General features: G+C 39.5%; 1 protein-coding gene across 1 annotated transcript; it reads right to left on the bottom strand.

The window, feature by feature from the left end:
• Window positions 1-276: 276 nt before the first annotated feature.
• LOC146515365 (unconventional myosin-Va-like) lies at window positions 277-22153 on the bottom strand. The gene is made up of 40 exons (XM_085166321.1): window positions 21556-22153; window positions 21116-21226; window positions 20430-20601; window positions 15407-15551; window positions 15151-15304; window positions 14517-14660; window positions 14150-14231; window positions 13925-14032; window positions 13025-13131; window positions 12633-12898; window positions 12451-12532; window positions 12168-12308; window positions 11905-12030; window positions 11346-11429; window positions 10963-11088; window positions 10114-10211; window positions 9909-9995; window positions 9681-9789; window positions 9372-9583; window positions 9124-9280; window positions 7954-8193; window positions 7572-7820; window positions 7165-7258; window positions 6928-7070; window positions 6606-6719; window positions 6178-6312; window positions 6000-6056; window positions 5586-5813; window positions 5386-5453; window positions 4846-4920; window positions 4567-4765; window positions 4324-4417; window positions 4084-4227; window positions 3852-4006; window positions 3682-3771; window positions 3433-3583; window positions 3065-3347; window positions 1973-2147; window positions 1794-1874; window positions 277-1706 (listed from the first exon to the last, which is right to left on the bottom strand). The coding sequence occupies exons 1-40, from the start codon at window positions 21580-21582 to the stop codon at window positions 1554-1556; spliced, it is 5466 nt and encodes a 1821-aa protein (XP_085022447.1). The 5' UTR covers window positions 21583-22153; the 3' UTR covers window positions 277-1553.
• Window positions 22154-23074: the final 921 nt, after the last annotated feature.

The raw sequence follows: 23074 nt of genomic DNA, 5'->3' as shown, positions 1-23074 counted from the left end.
ACACCTAGATGCTGTAAACTATTAAAACCTCTCTAAAGCCTCTCTGGTTAAGTTGATCCAAAATAGATTCAAATCCATGTATAATTTTGTTCTTTGTCTGTTGTCTCAATACCACTGCATTCACTCTGTAACAAAAATACAAAAGCACTGAAATAGAACAATTAAACATTAACAATATTTTCATAGATTGTTTGAATTATATAGATATTTAATTTTAAGCGATCTCAGTTATTGTCAACACAGTTTTTGGCACTACTTAGAAGTAAATTATCAATAAACCATTTGAAAAGTCTCATGTAGTCATAGCTTTAACTGATCACACGCGAAGGCCGGGGACTGCAGCGGCTGAAAAAGCTTTTGCATTCATTCTGAAAAACCGATCAGCCATCTTCCGGGTTTGTCTCCTCATTTTCTCGGTGCCTTGTCGCTCACCTGCTCCGGACTTTGGATGACTCCGCCCTCCCGTCTTGTGACAGCGGCTTGCCAGAGTGGGTGTGCTCGTTTTTGATCAAGGATTCTCACTCCTAAAGAAACAGGATGCTGACGTCGGCCACCTCACCATATGTGAGCAGATGTAAGCACACAAACACTTAACTTTTTTTTAAAACCAACTCATCACATTTAAGTCAATCCGACCCAAGACTCACAAGAGAGTGAACCAGAAAGGCAAGGAAGCACATTAACACATCCCCAGTGGGCAGCAGGTTAATCATTCATAAATTTTTAGGTCATTTCATCTGTTAACCTTTTGCAAATTCACAGCACTTGTGAACAGGAGATAGCATGCTATTTAGCTGCACAGCAATGTGCAGCTACAAAGGCAATGTTGGGCCAGCACATTTAATTCAATTTTACTCCCAGTTTCTTTAATGGAGGATGTCTACAGTCAGACACAGCTGTATACCTTATTACAAAGAGAAGTGGATGCATTACAGTGTCAAGAGAAATATTGACTATAAAATACTCTTGATTGTTCTGAAAATTCAACAGAACACCAAGCTTGACATACCTCACGAGGTAGTTAAACACTGTGCAGCATTTTAACATCATCATGTTACTGATCAGCCAGCCTTTAATGTGACCGACAACATCAATTAAATACATATACATATATGTACTTGAACTCTCTCTTCCTTCCCCTTGCCATGATGTGCATAAATAGAATAACATTACATCAGCAGTTGTAAAAATATAAAGAAATACTGGAGTGCTCCCAAATTTCTTACTAAATTTAAAAATATGAACTCCACTTTTATGAATTCATGTAATCATAAATACCATATAAGCAAGTGAAGTTGTGAAACTTAGTTTGGTAGAAGAAACAATCCAACCCATGAACGCAAGAATGAACCAGTGTGTTTACAATACAGTCAGCAACACAAGATTTGCAACCTTTAAGAGATCTATATTTTATATTCACTGTTCCAAGAGCATTTATGCTTCATACTAAAAGCAAACAGATAACATGTACACGGCCTCTCCTTGGTTTCTGGAGTCCAATAAAAGCCAACTGTGAAGATATTTTTATACTGCAAGTATCAGAAGTTACAGGTCTAGATGCGAGTAAGGAAGCCCAGATTGAGGCTACTCGGGATCTGGATGGTGTCCAGAGCCACAGAGGAAGGTGTGAACGGGAGGGTGACGGTGAAGATTTTCTTGGCATCCATCATCAAAGTGGATGACTCAGCTCTGTCTTTCAAAAGGTTCTAAAATGCAAAGCAAACAAACAAAGCCAGATAAAGAAACATATTAAACATTAACATAATAGTAAAAGAGGACAAAGCTTTACTCACTTTAATCGTTGTGATGAATGAAGGTGACACTCTCTCTTCAAACTCAATCACTGGTGTGTACAAGGTCAATACTTTGACAATCTGTCAACAATAAACAACAAAAAACAAACGACAATCAGAGCACGAGCAGGATAAACTGTCTACAGATTAACAAAGCTGAGTCTTAACTGGTGGTCAACCTGCGCTGTGGTGAGGCCAGTGCACATGTTGCAGATGGCTTGGGCATCTGCTTCAGTCTTTTTCTTAATCTGTAAAAGCTGTGCAGCCTGTATGAGAGGCTCCAGAGTTTCTTTTGCACCGCTGTCTGTCAGCTCTCTCTCAGCCAGCCACTCCTCCAGCTGCCATACATTGTACCTGAACCCAGAGAAACAATACAGATCAAGCTCCATACTGCCCAGGTAAGTTCTTCCATCATTCTTCTATCCAACCACAGAAATTAAAACAAATATAAAAAACAGATATGTATTATATTACCTGAAAACTCTGCCACCTTATGATTTTGGCAGTGCTATTTGTTAACCTCATATTCAAGGGTAAAGGTCAATTAAGTAGTCTTATGTTAGGATCAGTTGATGCCCTCTTCATGTTTTCTCTCTGGTGAATGCCCAACTCAAATCAAAAAGTTGTCTCAAATGGTATTACCTTACATTTTGCTCTTTGAAATAAAGCTGGGCCCCTAGATTTCTCTCCCGTCGTTCTCCCAGCTAGATCTCATTCAGTGTGCCATCAGTGACCTTGACATTAGTTTGGGTGAACCTGGCTCCCCTCAGACCCCATCTTAACCATCTCTCCTGAGTTACCATTGTGCATTTGAACTTGTTAAATCATATGAACTGTTTTCCAAATGTGTTTGCTTAAGAAATGGTGAAATGTGTTTAAAAACCTCCTTTGTATTATATCTGGAATATTTATATTTCATGTAATGATGCAGCTATAAAATAATAGCATCTTCTTTACCTGGACAGCCAGGTAAATTATATTCGGTACGTGATCAGTCTGTGTCAAAAGGGGGAAACTTCAGATTAAAATCAAGGTCTAAACATATAAGGCTAATGTAACATAACTCAGTAAGATGGGACTGAGGTCTTGTGTTTGAAATTCATACCTGTAATTCAAATACGACAAGCAGCCGTGTATTTTATGTCTTGACTTTTGAATGCTGATTGATGATAAAGCAGAAATCTTGCCTGCTATAAATAATAGACTATCATTTTTATTTTTTATCTTCACTCTTCTTTTGTTTTTCATGCCCAGTGTGTGTTTGGCTGTACCTGATCTGCAGGCCTTTACCCCAGGAGCACATGTCCTTCCGCAGCAGCAGGTGGTTGAGTGTGACCGCACAGATGATGTAAAACTGCTGCTTGACCACCTGTTTAATGAGGTCTGAGTCCATCCCATGCTGACTCATGGTGGTGTGGAAGAGGCCAAGACGCTGCAGGAGGACCTCCATTGTAACAGCCCCCTCTTCTGAGAAACTGGTGCTCCTCTTCCTCAGGCCTGTTGGTTTGGACCCTAAAACACCCTGGACTGTCTCGTTCTCCAGCATGCTCGAAACTACACATAAGACACAAATTGTAGATGACAGACTTAATAACATATGTTGTTACTTGTTAAGTATCATTAGATTAGGTCTCCTCACCTATGAGGTGCTGCAGGATGTCCTCCATACATTTGATGAGTTGACGGTAAATCTGAATGGCCAGATCGCCAAAGACCTGCTGGTACTCTGATAGTTCAAAATTGGTCAAGCAGTGCTCATTCTGCTTAGCCGTGTTGTGCACTATAAACACCTGAAGTCCACAAAAGTCGTACAGATATGTAGGATTAATTAAGTTCTATGTACAGCTACATAAATAACACTGGTATACTGGCAAACTTTCAAGCTTACCTCATCACCACTGTACTGCTTGAGACAGTGCATTAACCGGCAGGTGTTAGCCAGCCAGAAAGACACCACTTCAAAGTCATTTCCTCTCCTCTGCAGAAAGATTATAAAAATTAAATCAAACTAAAAGCGTCACTTACTTTAATAATGCAGATTTAAGTTATATACTGCACCTTGATGACCCCTTTGATGCTGCTGATGGTTGAATTTAGCAGAGCGCTAACTCTCTGATCGTCATTCACAATGTCTGCATATCGTACGCACATGAAGATGATGTAGGCAGGAAGGCCTGGAGTGAAGCTGACGGCAAAACCGCGAGGCTTCAGATCTGAGCAGATTGAACCATTTCATTACAAAAAACATCAACCACATTTTATTATTTCCTTGAACATATGTTTGTCCCACCTATGACCAGATTCTTAAGCAACCGGCTCTCGTCACCCTGCTTGTACTCCAACATGCCCTGGTACTCCTTCTCCTTGCGGGTGATGTTCACTGCTCTGCCAGGAGGACTCACCACTGAGCGTCTGTTCTCTTGCTCAGTGCTCACTAAACACAGCAATAACACGAGCAATGACAGGATTATTGCTAACATGCTCTTAAAAATAAGTGTAACTATGTACAAACTCAGTTCTTTGTGTTTACCTTCAAAATCTTCAACCTTTTTCATGTAAAGTTTAAGTTGTTTTTTCAGCTTTCTTATGGTTTTGTCTTGTTTCTCTTGCTGTTCCAGAAGTTCCTAAAATTCCATGATTACATTATTATTTTAAGGCTAATACGTGGCAGAGAGGTATTTGTTACTGAAACTGTGAAACTAAAAGTATTACTAATATTACTATTACTACCACTTTACTTTAAGGCAGAGCGATAGATGTTGGATAAACCCACCAGGTTCTCTCTGGTCAGCCGTGTAATCTCAAGCTTCAAGCTTGCTTCAATTCGGGCATCTTCAGGCAAAAGGAGGCTCTGAGCCAACATCTTCTGCTGCTGCTCCTTTTCATCCTTCAGCTTGTTCATCTCCTCTACCAGCTTCATGTACCTCTCATTGTGAACCCGTTCCTGCTCGTGCATCTGGTACTCCAGAAGCCTGCAAGATGGAGGGATAGCTTTCAATGGCCTTGAACATGAACTTGCTTTAATAAGTCCTGACTATTATTACTTCATTACCTATTTGTCTCTTTCAAGCCTTCATAAGCCAGCCACAGCTCTCCATCTTCATTCAGTGTGTGGATGTCAGTGGATCTGAGTAATTGGAGCATCACAACATGAAAGTTCATTTTAAGACATTCTAACTCCACATAAGATAATATACAAATAATAAATAATAACAACTCATAAGTTGTCGCAGATTTTCTGTGCGTAGAGATTGTGCCAGCAGTGCACAATTGTGCACCCGCGCAGCTTAGAGGGAACATTGCACACAAGTATTAAAGCCAAAAGAGATGGATAAACCAAACAAATAATTATCTTTGCTTAACACACGAGACATTTCGGTAGTGACAGTGTTTCACCTCCCCCAGAAAAATAAAAAAAAATTACCAGCCTTCTGTGTGCAAATTCAAAAATCACAAATTATTACTCATATTACCTCCAGCACACAGAAGACTTTTTTTTTTTTTTACCTTTAATGGCCTTTTTGAAAATGAATTCATTGCATTCAAATTTTTCGGGAACATTAATATTTCAGCAGAAGCCAGGAGGTCTTACTTGTGAACGTCTTGATATGAGGGAATTTCACTGAGATCCAATTTCACGCCTTCTCCCAGTGCAGAGTCCTGCAAGTCAGATCAATATTATATCCCTCTAATTACTGTTCATTATACATTTTAATGAAAATACTGTGTTTTAAATGAATGTATTTCTATTTCTTTTAATGGGAATAACAACAGTATCATTCAATTTTTCACCTTGTGTTTAAGAGCCTCTTGGCGCACCAAATGCGACCGCAGGAGCAGCACCTCCTCTTTCCTCATCTCCAGCTCCTCCGTGGAAGAATTGAGTTGCTCCAGCAGGACTTTGTAGGGCAGAGAACCAGGGACAGGGGGCACTAAATCACTGTTCTCATTAGTCAGAGACTTTCGCAGCTCATTTAGATCCTGCTTCAATTTCTTGTTCTCAGACTCCAGTTCTTGTCGCTGCATCGAGGCATTTAGAAACAAGAAAGACAAAAAACAAAAAGAATCAATAAATATATTTTGTTCATAATCATCTTTCAGTATTTCAGTACAAAGAAAGGTTATTATAGACTGTGGTAATATGTTAAAACTATTTGTGGGCATTTTATTTCTGGCATGCTGAAACTGAACCATAGAGCATCACACCTTCAGTGTTTCCAAGTCCAGTTCTGCTCTTCCACTTGTTCTCTGTTCCTCGACCTCCTTTTATTTTGAAAAATATCAATAAATAATAATAATAAATAAAATCACCAAAACCCTTTAAGAAAAAAAAAGAAGCTTTACAATTTTACATTTTTTGGAGAGAGAAAAATTGCATTCATACTTTTGCTTTTTCTTGCTGGTCTTCCTCTCGTTTATCCAGCTGCTGCCATAGTGACTGTTTCTCCTGCTCCAGCTCTTTCACTCTCCTCTGAAGCTTCAAGAGGACTGGCAGGTCCACTGCAGTCTGGGTCTCATCCTAACAAAACACAGCAAGCTCTGGTTGATCTCTTCAGAATCTAACTAAGAATGCTGCACTAATAGGATTATAACACAGACATTGCCAGAAAGAAATCTTCCCACAGATGATCTGAGGAAGGAGTATCCAGTGCCTAGAGGAAACCCACATAGATAACATGCGAACTCTACCCAGAACAGTCCTTCTGAAGTGCCTCATAAAAACGTGTTACTTGTAAAATTCCTCATAGTACAACATCCCACAAAATGCTTCACAGCCACCTCAAAGCTGACAGACAGGCGAGTATTTCATACCTCTGTTTGTACAGAGCTTTCTTCACCCTCAGTAGAGCCTGAGCTCTGACTAAACTCAGATGAGTTACTGCTGTAGTTGGAGTCTCTCCTCTTCAGACTAGATTTGCTTGAAGTCTAGGTGAAAATGAAAAAGACAACATGTCATACAGGGAATAAACATGACAAGCATTCCTATGTTTGCAGCACTTAGTCTTTGTCTAGTACTTATAGCTGGCTTCGGTATGCTCTGTAAGTCATTGTGACCATGTAAAAACTGGTCATGGTTTGTAAGTTATGCTTGAAATTCCTAATGTGTGTTTGAATACTAAGTATAGTTCCTCACAGTGTTGAGATCCATCTGTTCCTTCAGGTCTTTGTGCCGCTCCTCCAGATGCAGGTGTTCGCTCAGCAGACTTTGGTATCGAGAACGTTCCTCAGTCAAGTCCTGCTCCAGCTGTTTGGTGTTCTCAGCGTTGGTTTGAATCTCTGGGTCAAAACAGTTTTCTTTATGCATATTTTTTTTTCTAAATGTCAGGAATTATTGATGACTAGTAAAGGCCTGACGGTAACCGTTTAGTACCTGTCCGCTGTTGTGCTTGTTCAATGATTTGCTTGTTCAGTTCATCTACGTCATTTTTCAACAAGTTGTTCTTCGTGTTAAGTTCATCTACCACCTGATTGTGAGAGTGGACATAATCATCAGATATTATTTCTGTTCATTCTTTGGAAAATGACACATTTTAAGGTCCTCTTGCCACCAAATATATAAAATTGCTTTCTGTCATATAACACTCTTTATTCAACATTTACAGTAAGGCAACTTATTATTCTCTATAGTCTGAGGTGTTATGGAATACAATATTATATAAATTGCATGTGACATTGTGTCATTAATCTACGATGTCACCTTTTCTTATAATTAACAGGTATGAAAGAAAGTCAGGTCAAGGTTTGAGGCAAATTTCGAAGACTGGAATAACGGCTTACCTGCTCTGTCTGCTCCTTGTAGACCTTTGTCTGCTCTTCCAGGTCTTCCTTCTCTCTGCGGGTGTTTTCCAGTTCGTGCTGGAGGAAGGAGAGCTGCTCCAGCAGTGAGGGTAGCCTCTCTGCTTTAGCTCTGGCCTCTTGCTCTGATCTACGCAGGTTTTCTATCTCACTGCTCTGTCTCTCTATCTCCATAGTCTGTGCTTTCTCCGTAACACTCAGCTTCTCACTGAGTTCTCTGTTTTCCTTTTGCTGCGGGAGGGGGGGTACAAACACATGCTGTTCATGTGATATGACAACTCCCAATGAACTTTTTTTCTTGTGACAGAGTAATCAAATACATACCTCATACAAATCTAGACCTCCATACTCACACAATACCCACCTGCTCATTTATCTTGTGCTGCAACTGCATAATCTTGTTCTCCATGCCAATATTGAGCTTCTTGAAGTGCTCCACAGAGCGTGCTTCTACTTTCAGCTTCTTTAGTTCCCTCTTTGCCCTCATGCGACGCACACAACTCTGCAGCAGGATAATGGCTGCCAGGATGCGCTTGTAATGCTGTCTGGCCAGCCAGCCTTTCACCCACTTCTGAATGACCATTGCCTTTTTCTCATACATCAACTGTGAAAACAAAGAAGGGCAAAAGCAAGTCCATAACGTCTTATTTAAAAGTGAAGTAAAAGACTTTCACTTAAAAAAAATACAGTTACTTATACATAGTGCTTATCATATATTAAAAAAAATGAAGTCTGTTAGAAGTGCATCTCTGTCTTACACGAATAATCCCAGACCATTTCAGTTTCAAACATCATTAATTACACATTTTAACTTGAGAATCATATAGAAATAGAGCAAGCAGACGTCATTCTTTATGTGGGTCTGCACTGTGTTTTTCTCCCACGTAATGAGAGGTTTTCAAAAGTCTCTGCTGTAAGACAGAAGCATTAAAAAAATAATCTGGCTTTCACTGAATGGAAGTGAGGGCAGGCTTGGGTTTCCGGGGGCTAAAACCCAAGGCGGAAAACAGCACATCATCACAAGGTCACAAGCCGCACTACATTCAATAAAAAAATACCACAATTAAAAGGAAGTTCAGCTACAGCTAAAATCAGGAAACTTCTAATAACTGTCTGTGTTCTCACAAGAAACTTAAAGCTCAAAACATATACCACTTGATGGATACAGTGATGATTACCAGCAAAAACAGCTATTAAAATAATAATTTTAAATCTTACCCAGGAAAAAAAAAGAAAAATACATAAGAATAAAAAGACATAACGCATAAGAATTAAACTTTAGCTTATTTTTATGCTCACTGCATTGACTTAGTGAAAGGGTTGGGAAGACTGCCTTTAAATATACTGTGTTCAGATGCTAAATACGTCTCATTTGTAACATATCCCACATTATTAGGCAAAGATGCTCTTTTTCCTGGTCACCTTATATTGTTTATTTTTTTGTTTATTGATTAGCATTCAAATCTCTCAATGAATACAGCAGAAAAAAAATAGGTAGGATATAGTAAACGTCTACAGATCAACATGATGTTACCTTATGGTACTGCTTTCTAGCCATGTGAGCCCTCCACAAGCACTGAATAGTGATAGCTGCAGAACGCTGCTGCTGGTAGAGTTTCCTTTTCGACCACATTCGCACATTGCGTTGAATGATAATAGCTGCTCTGGTTTGCCGCAGAAACTTGGCGTAACTGACAGAAAAAAGCATTTCAGAAATACATCTAAAATATCCATAAAGTTTCTAAAATCAAACTTCTGCTCTTGTTTGGCATCCCCACTTACCAGCGTGCCTGGTGACCCCGTACATGTTTCTGAATAGTAATGGCAGACTCCCTCATCCTCAGGTACTTTTTGCGTGCCAGCCAGCAGCGAATAGTCTTCTGGATGCAGACACAAGCCATACGCAATTTGTCCGAGCGCAGCTTCTCCAAGAAAGCCACCTGGCCAGCTCTGAAGAAGATCTTGTTTTTGCCAAACTGGTATTTCCCCTGGTCCTAAAACAAACAAACAAAAAAAAAACCACAGTCCAATATGTATTATATCACATTAAAGTGAGCCTGTGAAAGCTGATTTTATAAAACACACCCATACCTTTATAAGTTTTTCCAGGAGATTTTTGCAGGTCTGTTTTCTATCAGGAAGCAAGTCCTTTTGCTTCATGAGAACCCGATAGCGGCTAAAAAATTCCTGATAGGTCCACCTGCAATAATCAGATTATAAATTATATCTATAATTTATATAGGATTATCTATTGCAAAAAAATTTAACAGCTTCTCGTGGCTCTTTGCTCTGTATCAGAAGTGCTTGCTGATATGCTACCTTGATGGGAAGCCTGCTGCTGAGATCCGGATAGTTTCGAGGATACCGCATGCTCGAAGCTGTTGTACAGCCCTCACAGGGTCCAATCTTTATTTAAAATAACATAAGCGCACAACCTTTAATCTGTTCTTGTTGAACATAGCTGTATGAAGAAAAAGTGGGAAACAAAAAAAAAAACAACAACAAAAAGCAAAATCTGCCTCACGTGAACGGAGCTTTATGGTCATTTGGTTTGATGCAGCGCACGTAGTGAGGAGTTGTAGCATTCAGTGTTTCCATCAGCAAATAGAGGGACTGTCGAAACTGAATAAAAAGACAAGATTTAATTCTTCCTAAGAGAATAAAAAAAAACAATAATTAATATGGTCAGTTACTATAAATTTCCACGTTTGTTTTAATTCTCCCCCATCATGCAAGGATCCTAAACAGACTTGAACCTGAACAGCTGATACAATGTCCACAATCATGCATGCTCTCCAGGCTTTGAGAACAGGGACTTCAGAACGATCAAACATCACATTCACAACGCTTCTTTATAATTTAACAGTTATAAAGAAGGGCAAAAAAACTTAAATATGAGTACTTTAGTGAACATGGAGTACAAATCAACAGTTAAATCAAAGCATAGCGGCTTCTCTGTCTGTTCTGCACAAGCTGGTTATTACAGGTTTAACTAACACTGTGATAAATTCATCTTTACAATGGTTATGCTTACATAATGAGACACTGTACCACTTTACAGAATTCATTAGCACACAGTTACAAGAAAGACCAGCTAAAACCCTGTAATTCTGTCCAATGTCATGGCCGTCTATAGTACGAGAGTTATGTGAGTGGAAATGTTCCTTGGGGTGGTTGCCACTCAACTGGCTATACATCCAACCTTTATGTTGAGAAGGCCAGAAAAGCCTGGGTTCCACCCCAAACCATATTCTTCATGCCTCCCTCACTTTCACCGTAATTTCCTGTTTGCTCGTTAATGTTCTACCAAAATAAAGACTGAAAAAAAAGGGGGGAAAACAGTCAAAGAGTTACCTGTGAGTCATTTTCTTACCTGCAGTCCAACAGTCTTCTTGGTATCCTTCTTAGCTGATCCAGCCCTTCCAATGCTGCTTGTAAGTTTGTTAGAAGAATTTGCTGCCTGCTCATCATCCTCAAATAGCTTCAGCAGCAGATCAAACTGAAACAACAGAAGTAATCAGTGAACAGCAGATGGCAGCATTTTCAATGCAGACAAGTGTGTACTTCCTTCAATAGTTATGCCTGAACAATTCAAGGGTGTGTGCCCACAAACTTACGACATTTGATCTTGGCAAAGTGATGCTGAAATTTAAACCTTCTGAATGCTTTTACACAAAAAACAAACAAACAAAAAAAAAACCCTGAATATTAGCAGAAGTGAGAATATAATAAACAACAGAAAGTTTATAAGTTCACCTTGCTCTTTTTCAGCACATTAATCTGTTCTTCATTGACTGTGTCCTTATTTTTCTCCAGGAAGCCCACACACTGATACTCCACCTAGGCACAAAGGACCAGGTCAGACTGTGTTCTCTCACTAAAAGAGCAAAGATCATATTCACCCAAAGCCTGAAGCAGACTGAGTGGTATGGCTTCAATAAACAGAATCATATGAATCAAACATTTGTGGGAAAGGTATGAATTTTGACTTTGCAGACAGGTACAACTTCACTGTTTTTAGTTTTGCTTAGTAAATGAGTCACTCATCCGTCTGTTTCCACACTGCTTGTTCTGTTCAGGATATGGAGAGCTGGAGCTAATCCCAGCACACGCTGGGCAAAAGCATGGGTTTATACCACAGAGTAGTCAGTAACCAATCAAGTCACAATTACACACATTTGCACACACAAGCAATTCAGTTAAAGTTCATTTGAGACACCTGGAGAAAACCCACGAACACACAACAGAAAAAGATCCTGAACCCTTCAAGCTGAAGCAAGGGCACATTAGCGTAAGCCATACAATTCCTTTTCACCTTGTCAGCAAAGTGGTGGATGATGAAAGCTCTATTTGACAACCTTGGTTTTTCAAAGTGAGCATTCTGCTTCAGGAGGGTGTTGTACAGCTTCTGTGCCCATGTTTCGTCAGATCCTTTGGGCATCTGTGGAAAGAGGAAGAGCTGACACATCAGTTAGTCACGGCATTACTCATAACCTCCAAGCACAGTGTGGCGGAGAGTCTGAAAAGCAGCTGGACACACTTCTGGTGGGAAGAAAATAAACAAAAACGGCATTTTACCTTACACTCCTCATCCAGAAGGTCCAGGACGCCCAGTTTGGCTTCGATGAGATTAATACAAGGCTGATTGTCATAGAAGTCAATCAGTGTCCAAGGGATTTCCTCTTTCATGTACTCCTCTTGTTCCAGTTTGAAGACATGCTGGAAAGAATGGGAGCTAAAAATGATTTACAGGTAGTGTAGGTTTTGACAAAAAAAACAAAACATAAGATAATAAGATCTGTCATTATCGTTCAAAATAAATAAATATGTAAAAACATTTTGAAGAGAAAAAGACACATACCAGATTGAACTGTTGTTGAAGCTTTTCATTTGCATAGTTGATGCAGAACTGTTCGAAGCTGTTGATGTCAAAAGTTTCGAACCTGAGGAAAAATACAAGGTTAAATTAAAAACAAACATATCTGGTGAACTGCAGAGTATAAACAGAGACATGAACAGCAAAGCTAGTGTTCAAAAACAGACCCGTAAATGTCGAGCACACCAATGAATGAGTGCTGCTTCACTGTGGATTTTAAGGCACTGTTGATACTGTCCACGATCCAGCTGAAGAGTCTGGCATAAATGTGTTTGGCTAGGGCATCTCGGCCATAGACCGCGTTCATTTTGGGAACAGGCTTAACAAAGGTTTCCGTGGTTGTCTTGAGCTTCCTGTGGCATAACCAGTGGGCCATTTCTTCACAAGGCACTCCCATCAGGTCACAGAAAACCATCAGGTGGACATCATCCTGCTGGAAATACATGAATAACATTGATCTGATAAAGACCTACGCATCCTCAAAGGAACATTCATACAATTATATCTTTTTTTAAAATTATAAAATTGTATGTTGTGTCCTGTGAAAAATAATGTTTACCTTTATGCTGCATCTGTCTGCTGACTGGTCTTTTACCTCCACATTGCTAAGATGAAGAATAGCTGACAGAATTTGGTAAATTTCCATTTGATCACTTTCCCCAATTCCTACAATCGAGACAATAAATGAGGATTTATAATGTCACTGAGTCCAAAACCAAGACTGTACAGATGAATGACAAATAAACCCTTGACCCCTATAGTGAGGGGTTCCCATGTTTCTATAAGAGGGGGGCTTTAGTTAATTGCCAGCATATAGCCCAATTTAATCTCAAGTGGGCTGGACAGAAAACATGTTTACTTAATGTGAAGAAGTGCATGCATGTTCTACAATGTTTGCATTTAAGGAACCACATGAAGTTCATTTCTGTAATGTTTCACATTATTCACACTGGACCTGCAAAGCACAGAGAGTACAGTTTGTGTAGCTATTTTACTGTGTATGAAGCAAACAACTTGTGGCCATCCAAAAATACTTTCTGCACAATTTAATATCACTCTTTCACAGTGTTCAGATCACTCCATCAAAATTGAAGATATCATGCTATCCAGAGGCTGAATTAGACCTACTGGCCTGCCAGTTCTGGCCCCTGGGCAACATGTTTGATGCCACTGCCTTAAAGCAAAAGTAACTCCAACTCAGTACAAAGTTATTCTAAATTATCATCTTTACAAAGAAACATTTTTCCCCCCAAAGGGAATTGTTCTTTCAGCAAGAAAATGGCCAGACTCGTTGGATCTTACGAGTCACTGAAAGTTTTGAAAATGAAAATAATGTGAATTAAATGTTGCGTCCTTCCCACTTTGGGCTTATGTGTCAAACAAAACTCTATAACACAATCATCAAACGATCTGCTCTACATGCACATGTAAACCTTACTAAAACACAGCAAACACTCACCTAACAGTGAGAAAGACCTACGGGTATTGCACATTTCTTTGGCATCATCCACTCCATCTATGACTGGGCTCTGACCCTGATTAGTGCAGTGGAAGTCATCTGCGCAACCTTACCTCATTAGTGAAAGAAAATACTATATTAATACAGACAACTGCAATTGCAAAATGTTTTATTTTTATTTTTTTAAATGCCTAAAGGAAATTTATATTTTAGAGAATTGCACACCTAACTTGAAGGCTTTGAACTCTGGTAAATGTGAAGAGGCACATAGCTGGTAGAATATATGGTAGTTCCTTTCACCGTGGGCCTAAAGTTGTGAATACAGATGTAACATAGTTACCACGAAAACGTACCACAAAGAAAACTTAGTAAAATTAGGCAGAAATTCAAACTAAATGTTGCCTTAAAAATAGCTGGTGTTCTCCCAGACAGATCAAACAGTGGGTTGTTTATGGTTCATTGTTACTACACTGCGCATTAAACACACTGTTACACAAACATTACAGTGCTTTAAAATAGCTTCATATTCAGGAGAAATGCTTCATATAAAAAGATCAAATATTCAAGTAAAATCCAAAGAAATGAAATTTACCTGAAACACAACTCGAGACTTTTCCAGTAAGTAGGTTCTCATGTTAGCCCCAGTTATACAATACTTTGTGTCAAACCCAATCTCAATGTATTTTCCAAAGCGGCTGCTGTTGTCGTTCCTTGTTGTCTTGGCATTTCCAAGGGCCTACATAAAACATAAAAAGGTTCAGTTCAACAAGTTAAAATAAGATGAAGCTCTGACCATGGACAGGGAATTCTGATGTAGATGATCAGGCATGTGTTTGGCACTCAGAAGTGATAGTTGCAGGGTTTTCTGTAAAGGTCCCGGTCTGCTGTTCTGGATCCTAATCTATTTCTAATTTATTTGTCTTGCTGCAGTTGTCATGCTCAAACAATCTGTTAGTGCTTAGTGGCATAATCAAAAGCCTAAATTAATTGTTGCAGAGACATGTAGACCACAGGCAGAGAAAGTTGCATCATGATTAACGCTACAGTTGCAATTAAATGAAATGAAAGGGTAAATAAGTTTTTTTTTAAAAACAACAACAAAATTGGACACAAAACTGAAAACAATGACACATGTACAAATTTAGTGTATAACATAAATAACATCAATATACGTACAGATGTTCAGTAACTTTTAATATCTTCTATTTTTGTCCTAAGTCCTTTACCTCCATGATGGGACTGGATGCAAGAACTCGCTCCTCCACATTGGCCTCTCCAGAGGAGCTGACTGTTGCAAAGTAACGCATTGCATACTTGGCAGAGACGGTTTTGCCAGCCCCAGACTCACCACTTACTATAATGGACTGATTTCTTTCATCCCTGGATTAAAGGGTCATACAGACTGAACATTAGTAAGAGGAAATACAAAAGAATTTACTAATTTTAAAGTTTAACATGATATGTACTTTGAAATGTCAACACCTGGCCATCTGTTTGTATGCCTCCTCTGCAACTGCAAAGATGTGGGGATCCATATCCCCCATGTTTTGTCCGCTGTAGGCATTAATGATGCCAGCGTCATAGATGGGCACTCTCTCATACGGATTGATGGCAACCAGGACAATTCCTAAAAATCAACCACAAGAAAAATGTTCACACTCAATTACAACATTATGAATTGTCTAAAACTACTTCTTCCCATGTATTTAAACTCTACCACGGCAAACAAGCTGCAAAAGCAGACTGGTTATCAGATTGTTAAACGTATTACTCAAATTTGGTAAATGAAAATATATCAAAAGCATTTACAGTGGAACCAAAACAATTTCACTTTCTTTATATCCAGAAATAAACAAATATGACAAAAATGAACAAACATGAATGAACATCAGTCTCTTAATCCGATAAAGCTGATAAAATAGTTTTGGGGGGAAAAAAAACAGCTTGGGTAAGACAAATGATGCTAAGCCCTCCACTAGAAAGAAGTCTGTACATATATATAGTATGTGTATATACGCATATGTGTATGTATAACTTAAACTTGCATTGTTTCTGACAGCCACCAGAGGGTAAGTAAAGTAAGTAAAAATGTATTTATATAGCACCTTTCAAGATAAAAATCACAAAGTGCTTCACAGAGAAGCTAAAACATAAAAACAAAAATCAACCAAAAGCAAGTTTAAAAAGATGAGTTTTTAGAAGAAACCACTGAATCCACAGATCTCAAGCTCAAAGGGAGAGAGTTCCACAGTCTGGGGGCCACAGTTACAAAAGCTCTGTCGCCTTTTGTTTTCAGCCTCGTGATACCATTATGGACGAAAAAAGACTTGTGCAAGAGTCTGGGAGAAAATAATCCAGGATATGCTCACAATGGCTTCCGACTGGCACGTCTTTTTTCAGTGAGTATGTTGTTTCACTCATCACATCCACACACACAGGCAGTGACTCTGGCAACCAGAGTCCCTAGAAAGGGACGACATTTGTCATCCATAATTTGTTGCACAATAGCCATATTTGTAATTTTGTCTCTGTATACCACCACCAGGGACTTAAAACAATCAAGGTCTGACTGAAGCATAAGCTTCCAGCTTAATTTCAAGGAGTTAAAAAATAAAATGGCAATAACTGTTTTAGAAATTTTATCAACTTTTATTTTCAAGCAGGGCTAGGTGAGGCCTGTACCATCAGTGTTTCAAGACAAATTGAGACGACATATTATCTGAAGTGAATTCAACGTTGAATTTGCATATTATAGCTTTTCACTGTAATTTTAAATATGAGGCTCAGAGAGATGTCAGTGCAAGTAAGAGAGGAAGTCTTTAGGCTGGGGGGAAAAACTAAAAATAAACTTGTCAACGAGATAGCAATAATTTTAGGAGCAGCCAACAAACAGTCTTAAAAAACAACAACAATAAATCCAGCAACACCAAAAGACATGAAAGACCACAAAAATGCACGATTACAGAATTATTTCCAGGGATAAGAAAAACTATTTCACAACATCTAACCAAGTCAAGAACACTCTGCAACTAAATGTCAAGCTTTATGATCAATGGACACTTTCATGAATGTAAATACAGAGGGTTTACAACAAGATGCAAACCACTCGTTACACTCAAGAACAAGAAGACCAGATTTTGCCAGAAATCGTCTAACAGAGGCAGCACAGTTCTGGAAAGAAAGAAAAAAAATCCTTGTACAAATGAAAAGGTGAACTTGAGCTGAAGCATAACACACTCTGTAAAACATGGTGGAGGCAATGTTATGGTGTGGCCATGCATGGCTGCCAGTGGAACTGGGCCACTAATGTTTACTGATGATGTGACTGCTGATAGCAGTAACAGGATGAAGTGTGCAGGGCTATACAGATTCAGCCAAATGCACCAAAACTGATCAGACAGAGTTTAATATTGTAAATGGATAATGACCCAAAGCATATTGCAAAAGTACCTCAAGAGTTTTGTAAGGCATATTCTTGTCAATGTCTTCAATTCAGTGTCTCCAGTCAGACACCTGATCTCAACCCAAAAAGAGCATGCTTTTATTTACTGAAGACAAAACCAAATCTAGAAAGATCCACAAACAAGCACCAGGATTTTCAACCAGAAATCAAAAACAATCTCTATTGTTAAAATGACTGTTAGTTTTACAATTAACTTTGAGCTCTGAAAAACGCCCCTTTGATTAAAGCTGAAAAATTGCACTTCAATCCCATCTTGATTGTTTGAAAAATTTGTTATATGAAAATCCACAGGTGTTGTTAGTGTTGAGAGGCAATACTTCAAAAGAAATGTGGTTTTAGCCAACTAACTATGGACCTGGAACTACATGACAGGGTGGTAAATATATTAGAGGCTTACCTAGACTCATGCAGAAAACAAAATATTCACAGAACTCAATGCAGTCCTGTGAAAATCTAAATATGCTCTTACTGATGGTATAGGCATTAACAGGGTAAAAAGCAGGTTCAGCTAATCAAATGACCTGTAGTTAACTGATCATCCACAAGTATGACCACCATAGCACCATATAAAAAAAAAAAAACAGAGCAGCACAAACACCTGTATTTTAGACTCTTTTTCTCCAATCGATCTTTCTGAGTTAACTTCAATAATTACTTCCTCCAAACCATCAACGTGTCTTTTAGACCCCATTCCTACAAAACTGCTCAAAGAAGTCCTGCCATTGATTAATTCTTCGATCTTATATATGATCAACCTATCTCTAATAATCGGCTATGTACCACAGGCCTTCAAGGTGGCTGCAGTTAAACCTTTACTCAAAAAGCCATCTCTAGACCCAGCAGTCTTAGCTAATTATAGGCCAATCTCCAACCTTCCTTTCATATCAAAAATCCTTGAAAGAGTAGTTGTCAAACAGCTAACAGATCATCTGCAGAGGAATGGTTTATTTGAAGAGTTTCAGTCAGGTTTCAGAGTTCATCACAGCACAGAAACAGCTTTAGTGAAGGTTACAAATTATCTTCTTATGGCCTCTGACAGTGGACTCATCTCTGTGCTTGTCCTGCTAGACCTTAGTGCAGCATTCGATACTGCTGACCATAATATCCTATTAGAGCGATTAGAACATGCTGTAGGTATTACAGGTATTGCACTGCAGTGGTTTGTATCATATCTATCTAATAGACTCCAATTTGTGCATGTAAATGGAGAGTCCTCTTCACACACTGAGGTTAATTATGGAGTTCCACAGGGTTCAGTGCTAGGACCAATTCTGTTTACATTATACATGCTTCCCCTAGGCAGCATCATTAGAAGACATAGCATACATTTTCACTGCTATGCAGATGACACCCAGCTCTATCTGTCCATGAAGCCAGATAACACACACCAATTAGTTAAACTGCAGGAATGTCTTAAAGACATAAAGACTTGGATGGCCACTAACTTTCTGCTTCTTAACTCAGATAAAACTGAGGTCATTGTACTCGGCGCTGAAAAGCTTAGAAATATGGTATCTAACCAGATTCTTACTCTGGATGGCATTACCTTGGCCTCCAGTAACACTGTGAGGAACCTTGGAGTCATTTTTGACCAGGATATGTCCTTCAATGCACATATTAAACAAATATGTAAGACTGCGTTCTTCCATTTGCGCAACATCTCTAAAATTAGAAATATCCTGTCTCAGAGTGACGCTGAAAAACTAGTTCATGCATTTATTACTTCCAGGCTGGACTACTGCAATTCATTATTATCAGGATGTCCAAAAAACACACTGAAAAGCCTTCAGTTAATCCAAAATGCTGCAGCAAGAGTACTGACAGGGACTAGAAAGAGAGAGCATATTTCTCCTGTTTTGGCTTCCCTTCATTGGCTTCCTGTTAAATCCAGAATTGAATTCAAAATCCTGCTCCTCACATACAAGGTCTTAAATAATCAGGCCCCATCTTATCTTAATGACCTTGTAGTACCATATTTCCCTATTAGAGCACTTCGCTCTCGCTCTGCAGGCCTACTTGTTGTTCCTAGAGTATTTAAAAGTAGAATGGGAGGGAGAGCCTTCAGTTTTCAGGCCCCTCTTCTGTGGAACCAGCTTCCAGTTTGGATTCGGGAGACAGACACTATCTCTACTTTTAAGATTAGGCTTAAAACTTTCCTTTTTGCTAAAGCATATAGTTAGGGCTGGACCAGGTGACCCTGAATCCTCCCTTAGTTATGCGGCAATAGATGTAGGCTGCCGGGGGATTCCCATGATGCATTGAGTTTTTCCTTTCCAGTCACCTTTCTCGCTCACTATGTATTAACAGACCTCTCTGTGTTGAATCATATCTGTTATTAACCTCTGTCTCTCTTCCACAGCATGTCTTTTATCCTGTCTTCCTTCTCTCACCCCAACCGGTCGCAGCAGATGGCCGCCCCTCCCTGAGCCTGGTTCTGCCGGAGGTTTCTTCCTGTTAAAAGGGAGTTTTTCCTTCCCACTGTCGCCAAAGTGCTTGCTCATAGGGGGTCATATGATTGTTGGGTTTTTCTCTGTATCTATGAAGCGCCTTGAGGCGACTTTTGTTGTGATTTGGCGCTATATAAATAAAATTGAATTGAATTGAATTGAACTTTGAACCATGGTGGTGGAGGGGTGATGATTTGGGCTTGTTTGCACACACAGGATCTGGTCATCTTGGAGTCAGAGTTCACGATGAACTTCTCAGTATACCAAAATATTCTAGAGCCAATGTGTGGCCCAGGCTGCCTACAGTCAAAATAAACGTTGTTTTTCACATTATTGTAGGCAACAGGAGCACAGGAATGTCCACTGGGAACCAACCGCCAGCTACAAGGTGGTAAAATCAAGTATCCATTAGCTTTCACTTAATTCACTTATTTGCAGTATCCGGTATTATATGGTGCTGTGTTCCTTTAAAAGCGACCTGCAGCACATACATCAGCATAACATAGTGCAGATTATGTCAGAGTGTACAGTGAGCAGAGCTCCAAAGTCTACAGTGACAGTGATAGTGCGATTCAAAGGAAATGTCGCTCATTACCACAGTATGTGTAAATCAACCTGGAGTCGATAAAGCGCACTTTGAGGTTGTGTAGCACTGCTGGCTCATGGAGATAGCTGAGAGCTGTGAGGTCATTCTCCCCCACCAGGATATCTGGGTTTCTTAGTGGTGGCAGGTTGTTGGTACGTGGGTCTATTTTGTGCTCCACTTTCTAGAAAGACACAAAAAGGTAGCAAAACATGAAGAAGAGAAGAGAGTAAGTTGCTTCCACTTTTAGGGAATGGCATCACCAGGTGTGCCTAATGATGAAGCTAAAAAGCAGCCACTGTGCTCCCCCTGTTCATGTTCACTCACGATAAAGCTTCGACCTCATTTTCATACCTGCTGTGCAAGCCCAAACTCGACATCATAGCTGCAGGCAGCAGCATAGCTGAGGATAACTCTTTCACCACATAATTTTTCCTATTTTCCACCTATTTTGAAGCCAGCAAATGAATTTGTTGACTTCTTTAAGTGTTTTTTAAGGATTTTTGTGCGCTCATCAAACAACTCAGCTGTCTCAAATAATCCTCCAGGGCACATAGAAATTTATGAGGCTCTGTTGCCAGCGTTCCTGCAGAGAAATGTGCGCATGGCTCTCAGACAGAAGATCAATGTCCATTTCAGTGCCTCTGTGTGAAACTCTTGTGTGCTTATGTACAGTAGTTGGTATTTAATTGTCTCACCGTGCCATCCTCCAGCTGCAGAGACAGCGTCTTGTCGCCAGGAGTGTAGTCTTTGGTAAGCTCTGCTGATTTCCACACTTCTGCTGCATCTGGGAGCCATACACGGGCATACTGAGGGGAAACGGGTCAGAACCATTCAACCATTGCACTTACAGAAACCGTACAAAAAACTACAGCATAAACATCAGTGACAGGAAAATTAAAGAATAGCAATTATGAAGCTGCCAGACAGCATTCACTCATATCATCGGCGCTGACACAGTCTAAAGGTCTGATTTAAAGACCTTTACTAAATGAAGTTTTTAAACTCTTCATTTAGTAAACTCTTCATTTAAGCGGACACTCCTATGAGAAAAACGCCATACTTGACAGTTACCTAAAAGTTAACTAACTCAGCTGGGTGGAGAAGCTGGATACCTGATAGTCAAATTCAAACCTACCTTGGAGTAAAGTTCAGCGGCTGCCATCTCTTTGACGTCCTCAGTGAGCCTGCTCAAACGTTTTCCTACCGCGAAGAGAGGCGCCGAGCATTTTTACTGACTCCCGGAGTAGAATGCCATTAACTTTTCTCCTCTCCTCCTCCGCTCTCTGGGACTCCGAGCGCCTAGCGGAGAGTGGGATTCAACACATGCGCGTGCTCAGGCACGGTTTGCTCTCGTGCGTCTTGCGTGCCTCCCAGCGGCCATCAAACTTATCTCAGCCCGCGAGGACAACGCCACACTGTAACCGCGGAGCCACTAATTATAGTGGAAAATATTACTCTTTCGAAATCATTACTTGTCCACAGGGAGCATCACGGGGCACTGCGCAGAAGATCACATCTTCTTGTATTAACGAACTGTTTTTGCAGGGCAGTGGAAAAAGTATTTAGACGGTTTTTTCTTTGCCCAAGTAAGATGTGCTGTGCATAATGTGACCTTTCACTGACTTCATATCAGTCTGTTTCTTAGATATGAAGAGAAAATCACATTATTAAATTACGATAAAATATAGGAAATGTTGTTAGTCGAAACACATTTGAGTGTGTTTTTCAAAACCCAACAATGACATAAGATTGCGTCAATGCTGTAGAAACATTATTATTAGAATGAATATTCTTTCATCATAGGTTTGTCTGAACATGAGTGGAGCGCCTGGCTGAAATTGAATGAAATAGCAATATGGACTTTTGTTAGTCATTTAAGTCAAACTATTGCCACCATGCCTCCGTTTGTCTGTAAGTTGATGAGAGGCTGAGGTTGTTTCACTTTAAGGATAGCCAGATTGAGATGCTTCATGGGCCGGTTCCATTTGATTATAGTCTTTACCTGAAGTCAAAGTCCTGTTTAAGTGTTAGTGCAAAAAGTTAAAGTACCCACTACACAGAATCATACACGCTAACAGAAAAATCCCAATAGATTAGCAGTTTCTGAAATAAAGATAGAGACCAGCCTGTCTGCCTCAAACAACCATGCCACATTCACCTTTCCCCCCATTCTGACAGTTGGTTTGAACTTCAGCAGGTTGTCTTGATCATGTCCACATGCCTAATTGGACTGAGTTTCTGTGGTCCTGCTGAATCTCAAACAAACTGGCTTATTGGCAGTTGAACTGGTCTTCTTAGCAAAGTGGCAAGTGAGTGTACATCATTGGATCATCGGTATTGATTCATTAACATGCATGTTATTTGCATACAAAATATTATGGAGCAAATGTAGAAATGGGCATACCATTGAAATACAGGTACATTTCACTACTCTATTCATGCTCTCATCCAATGGTTTTGGGCATTGTAATATAAACAGGTTCCAGCTCAGTGGCATGGGGTAATTTACTTGCACACCTCAGAATGTATCTGTATACTAAACTAAAAAATATTCAATATAAAACACAATATAAAAAGTAAAATATCTTTTTTATAAATACATCAATGCAATAGAAACATTTCAAGCAGTTCTTCTGTAGTTTTGTTTCTTAGTA

Source organism: Neolamprologus multifasciatus, chromosome 7 (assembly GCF_963576455.1).
Source record: "Neolamprologus multifasciatus chromosome 7, fNeoMul1.2, whole genome shotgun sequence".
NCBI lineage: Eukaryota > Metazoa > Chordata > Actinopteri > Cichliformes > Cichlidae > Neolamprologus > Neolamprologus multifasciatus.
Note: the sequence above shows the minus strand (reverse complement) of the source record. Positions and strands in the feature narration are given on the sequence as shown.